This window comes from Prosopis cineraria, unplaced genomic scaffold (genome assembly GCF_029017545.1).
Source record: "Prosopis cineraria cultivar Desert tree isolate PC_DT_omini unplaced genomic scaffold, ASM2901754v1 PC1276, whole genome shotgun sequence".
NCBI lineage: Eukaryota > Viridiplantae > Streptophyta > Magnoliopsida > Fabales > Fabaceae > Prosopis > Prosopis cineraria.
This window is the reverse complement of record NW_026556601.1, coordinates 23,560-29,559: the sequence shown is the minus strand read 5'-3', so window position 1 is coordinate 29,559 and position 6,000 is coordinate 23,560. Positions and strand designations below refer to the sequence as shown.

Below are 6,000 nucleotides of genomic sequence, written 5' to 3'. Positions count from 1 at the left end.
GCACCTGACTTTTGCTTCTCCTTTGTGATTTTTGAATATTGCATTTAATTTCTAGTTTGTAGATTGTTGATGCCTATGACTTGTTTATTGTTTACCTCTTTGTTCTTCAATTTCATGGTTACAAGGAGTGGTCACTCCTTCTGCTTAGGTTAAAGCAATTTTTTTTAAACGAAAATATTTTAGACTTTTCATATTCTTAACATTAATATTGAATAAAAATAATTTTTCAGTTCCATAAACTTATTAAAATTAAAAATATTTTTAAACCTCATATTCCTCTCCATCTTCATTTTTAAATCCATTTCGTTTCTATTAAAATCATTTTTAACGTGCCAAACCTGGCTCCTCAAACAAGAGAGTTTAATTTCTAACTGAGAATGTCAAGTCTAAACAGTCAACGGCTTTTTTCTTTGCTAAAAAAATTATATTTTGGCCTAAAACATTCAAAAATTTATCACATACATTCACATTCATGTGCACTATGGTATTTCTGTTTTTTTCTCTTCACAATATATAAAAAGTATTTTGACCAACCGTTTCTTCATTTTTGAAAATCTGTATGTTGGCTTTGCCGCCGATTTCTTCATACGAGTCGTGACTCTGCTCAGAAGAAGCCTTCGCGGGAAAAACCATCGCCGGCTCATAGGGCTTTGCTTCTACTTTTTTTTTTTCTTCTTCGCATTGCTTTCTCCAAGATTTAGAAACTTTCAAGTTCCCGATCTGCATTCTGATGTCTTTCAAATTCTGCATATGTATTGGTATTGCATCCTTAATCCTATATTTCTCTTTAATGTCAAAATTTGCTTCATCGTAATTTTCTCTTCCATGAGCTTCTTAGTCTTGAATTTGAGGCGGAAAAAACGAGTTTTAAACCTTGATATGGTTTTTGGGATTCTCTTTTAGAATGTGGAAGATGAATCGGTTGATTTTGCAGTTTTGTTAGATTATGCTCGTCCAAACTAGAAGAAGAGCCTGCTTATCGATCTTAGTTGTTAGAATCTGGTTTTAGGCAAGGTAACTGAAGTTACTTGAAGCGACGAAGGCAGAAAAAGCACCGAGAGTTACGGTAAGTAAGTATTCGTAGAAGGCCTTGCTGTTATTTGCATCACTTCTTAATAAGATCAGAGAGAAAAATCAGAAAATTTTATGATGCGAGAACATTATCAGTATTTGCTTCTGGCGGATACTAGCAAAATTTCAATTGTCAAGGAATTAACTGAAGTTGCATGCCTCTGAATTTCTGAACTGCAAGAGGTATATTACTAAGAATTTTCACCGTCGTTAATCAAGAGAGAAGATAACTTACAATATCATTAAATCCAATTTTTCGGCTCTGATTTTCTTAAAAAAATATTTCGATAATCATAAATGACAATGAGGTTTGAGGTTTTTCTCCATTACATCATACATAATGGTTTGAAATTTCGTTTTTTCCGCAAAAAATATTGTTCTATTCCCCCCACCCCAAGAATTTTAAATAACAACGACGAATACATTCTTTGTTCTACTATAACGGTTTAAGGATGCAATTTAATTATATACATTCCTTGTTTGCTCTTTTTTACCTGTAGTCTTGTAAACCCGGAGGGGTTTACACTTTACAGTCCAGAGAGTTTGAGTCGTGAGGTAGTGTGTCCATAACAGGTAATAATGCATTTCCATCAGCACTTTTTTAAGTTGCAGAGTTTATGTATGCAGTGTATCTTGGGTTTTGTGCTATGAATCAGTTCATTCTCAGCTAAAGCTGTCCTGGAATCCTATTGGTTAATAGCACATTTTATCAATCAGACACCTAATCATGCGGGGCTTAAATCCAGGTCAATCTGATGGTCATATTAGTTCTTGAAGTGCATTGATGCATTGTTTTGATTTGCAGGTGTCTTGACCCATGTAAAGTTAGTATTTGACAGCTCAAATGAGATGCAATGCATGCTGGAGAGAATTAGAAGGGCGTGCCATTTCCACAACATGTGGTCACCTTTTGTGTATCCAGATTCCTGGAATTATGTCATTTGATTCCTCCTTTTTATTTGATCATCATGCTTATAATATCAAATTGGATTATTTGTTCTGTATGTTCTGTTTTTGTGGTCATTAGTTGATATGTATATTCCTTAACACTTTAAAAAGGCACAGATGATGCTAATAAAATATTAAGTAATGATGGAGTATGCCCAATCTGTGATCAAGTGCTTTCAAAGAGGTACGAGGTTGATTGATATCTGCGGAATAATTCCTGGCGAAAGGGAGGACATGATTTTGAGATTGTTGTGATATTATCCTGAATAAAATGGTTGTCTGATGGTACTAATTATCTGTCAACAACCGATTATCAGAACTTATATTTACGCTAAAATATGATGTTCCTTTAACTTGTAATTTATTTTGGGTTGTTACTCTTGATCCACGTGATATGAATACCTATTGAAATGGACATTTAGTAGAACCAATTATTAGTCCATTATTTATAGTCATAGCTGCGCTGTAATATAGTTATTTTTGCCGGCTGACGACTTACTCTTTGCTATTTTCTATGTTTGTTCTCTTATCAGTCACATGAAACCTATGGATATCAGTCCTGGTGATGAATGGATAAATGTAAGTAAGAATTCTATTGAACTAGAATATAGGGTCTGTACTTTGCACAAAATTTAATAAAAGCTACGTCATTCCTACCTTGTGAATAGTGCAGCATCCCGCAAGTTTTAGGTAAATAGACAGATATTGTTGTCTTGACTATATGTATCTAACATATTCTTTCAGCTTTTATATTTTATTTTATTTTATAATTGTAGTTTGATGAATTCCTTTCACTGCAACTCTAGCTTTCTTCATTTCCCATTAACATTGCTCCTTGTACTTGTCCCGTTTACTGCTGCAGATGGCCATGGCGGGAGTATCTCCGCAGATATGTATCCTTTATTGCCCATTGATGAGAGGGACCTGTACAGAAAATAGGGAATAGAATGTCATCCTAGTTGTAGCTATGTACCTCTGATGGACTCAGAACAAAGTAGATTCGAAGCAATTTTTGAAAACTCATTCAAAAGATTGAGATTATACCAGGCCATGTGTTTTCCCTTGAACAAAGCCAGTGTTCAAGACTTGTTACAGAAGCGTGATGTTTTACATTGGGCAAAAGGAACTGGAGATGCAGTATAAAATGAACAGGATTGTAGCTCAATGCCGGCAGAAATGTGAGATGCTGCACCAGAGAGCTGAGATGATGCAAGAAAAGTTTACAGAAAAGCTAGAACGGGTGCATAATGCCTACCAAAAAATGGCCAAGAGGTGTCAGATGATGGAACAGGAAATTGAGACCTTATCCAAGGACAAGCAAGAGCTACAGGAAAAATTTGCTGAAAAATCCAGGTCCGTGTCCTTTTTTATGGCCTAATTAAACCCGATGATCTGGATCATGATGCCTAAAATTTGTTTCAATTCCAGGCAGAAGAGAAAATTAGATGAAATGTATGATCAATTGAGGAGTGAGTATGAGTCAGTGAAACGATCTGCCATACAGCCTGCAAGCAACTTCTATTCCAGGAATGAGACTGATTTGTTCTCCAACCCTCCCAACATAATGGATGAGAGAGAAACTGGCAGGAAAGGTAGCCTTTCTTTTTCTTTCACCCATAGAACAATGCTACTTGGCATCAATAATTTGAGATATGCTTACATATTCAGTTAGCGTTATGATCAGTTGAATTGTCTGTCATTCGAATAACGTAATGACACAGTATAAATATGTGACCTCTTTTCTGCTTAGATATTTCCAAAACTAGGTAACTTACTTTGTGCAGGTTGGCCGGTCACCACACCGGAAACTCCAGGGCCCAGAGAGGACGTATGGCCGGCAAGACAGAATAGCAATAACTCGGGTCACTTCGATCTCTCGGTTGGTTCACCAGCAAAGCAAGCAGTTCTTGTGGGAGATACAGGGAATAGAAGGGTTGGAGGAACTCATCCTGTTTACGGGGTTGGTGCTAATAGTAACCCGTCAATGACTTTAAGGAACATGATACTGTCTCCAATCAAACGGCCTCAGCTTTCTCGTAACCGCACCCAATTATTCACGTAAGTCGTCACCTCATGTCTGCTAATTCTTCTATATTTAGCAAGTAAATGAATTATGCAAAATAAAGAGAAAAAGCACACTTGGTGAAAAGAGTAAAAATAAGCCGACACAGTTTCACTTTGTTGTGTCACTTTCTATCGTAAATGTACGATATATTACTATATTAGGATTTCAATCCTAATTTTCTCTGCCATGTACTCTATCTATATTCATGAATCTTGGTGTTTCAGGCTGTAGGCTCAGAGGAGGCTAATGTGTACCATCTCAGTCAAGCGATCTGGTATTGTTTCACCCATCAGTTTATAGTTTTATAGTGTTCTAATAACATTCTAAATTTCTTACCTGGAAACGTTAAAAGTGAAGAGTTGCTAACGGAACAGATATACCAAATGTAGATTAACGTATTACTTCTGTTTGCTGAATGCTGAAAAGTGTGTTTTGTTCTTGAATCAATTATTATTGACATGGACGTTTTGGACAACCAAAAATGCCATCCATCGTGTGAGATTGCGTTTCTCATATTTGAGCTTGTCAGTAAGTTCCTACCATCCGCAGTTTCATGGCCAAATGTGTTTTTCAAGTATTAGTCTCATTTTATTACTGATTGAATTTGAAACATTTTTTTTTAAAATAAAGGATCAAGCTATTCATAGAGATAAAGAGAAATTACTCTCTTTAGAATATAATATAAGTTATTATTAACTAATTTATATTTTAAAAAAGTGATTAAAATCTTAATTTTATAAAAATTTTCATATCTTTCCAATCATATTCTTGGGTGGGATAAATATAACATCTAACTTATTTAAAACACTTTCATTAATTATGTGAGTGGAATATAATAAAATAAGAGTATAATTTTAAAAAAAAATATAAAGCCTACCCTGTATTTTATATAAAATATGATGGACTAATCAGGCCATCTAGAAAAGATCTTATATTATAATTTGGAGGGAGTAAATAGCAAGGGCTGTAATTTAATGTCCTAATTAAACAATAAAACCCCTACTAATTAAAGAAATATTAGCAGTAACTTGAAAAAAAGAAGCAAAAGAAGTCAGAACTCAGAAGCCACTGAACATATCTGTCAAATAAATCTTTTCCTGGGCCAATCTGTTAGAGATCAGAGAGTCCCTCTTTTTTTTTTTTTGGGTACAATGAGATCAAAAAGTCTTTTCTTACAACATGCAATGTCAACAATATGATCTAAAGTGTTTTCCACAGTGAATTGATTATTTATCAGTTTAAAAATTATTTTAAATAACTTTTAAAAATAATCTAACATGTGAAAAATAATATTATAAAAACACAAAATACATGAAGATAATACAAATTTTTAAATAAATAATAATAAATTATTTTTTTATAAATAAAGATTTAACAAGTATCATAAAATCTAAAAATAATTAAAACAATAATAAATTTTTATTATTACAATAAAATAAAAAATAATATTTTTTATAATATAAATATTTTTATAAAATCTTTGAACTATCTAAAAATAATTTAATTGTTAATCTTAAATAAACAGATGCAAAATATACAATATTTAATATTTTTCTGGATAAGCTAATTGGTTTCCAAAAGTGTATTCATGGATCTCGATCTTCTCGGCGGGCAAATTCTCTACATCCCTCAACAATTAAATTTGGTCCATTCAGGTGGAGAATTTGTTATTAAACAGTAATATATATATATATATATATTGAGATATCATGTATAGGAAAAAATATGCCAGGTTTCAGTCAAATTTTGAGTAAACAACTTAGCCTATTTATAAAAGTAAGCCTAATTATAAATTTAAGTATGATTTTTGTTGTTAAAACAGATCCTGTCAAAATTTAAACATGACAGGTCTTCCAAAGCTTATTTACTTATTTTAATTTAATCAACTTTTTTGTTAAATAAGGTTGGCCTTGCCT

General features: G+C 33.1%; 1 protein-coding gene across 7 annotated transcripts; it reads left to right on the top strand.

Annotated features, from left to right (window-relative positions):
* Positions 1-593: 593 nt before the first annotated feature.
* On the top strand, positions 594-4,415 carry LOC129299735 (E3 ubiquitin-protein ligase CCNB1IP1 homolog). 7 transcript variants are annotated; one of them, XM_054938203.1, is made up of 11 exons: positions 594-758; positions 935-1,066; positions 1,572-1,644; positions 1,877-1,985; positions 2,131-2,203; positions 2,553-2,598; positions 2,882-2,912; positions 3,096-3,372; positions 3,448-3,611; positions 3,834-4,077; positions 4,309-4,415. In XM_054938203.1, exons 4-11 carry the CDS (start codon positions 1,916-1,918, stop codon positions 4,313-4,315), a joined length of 912 nt encoding a protein of 303 aa, XP_054794178.1. In that variant the 5' UTR covers positions 594-758; positions 935-1,066; positions 1,572-1,644; positions 1,877-1,915; the 3' UTR covers positions 4,316-4,415. The 7 variants fall into 7 exon arrangements, with proteins under 7 accessions (XP_054794178.1, XP_054794172.1, XP_054794173.1 ...); XM_054938197.1 differs by having other exon boundaries at positions 3,804-4,077; XM_054938198.1 differs by having other exon boundaries at positions 904-1,066; positions 3,804-4,077.
* Positions 4,416-6,000: the final 1,585 nt, after the last annotated feature.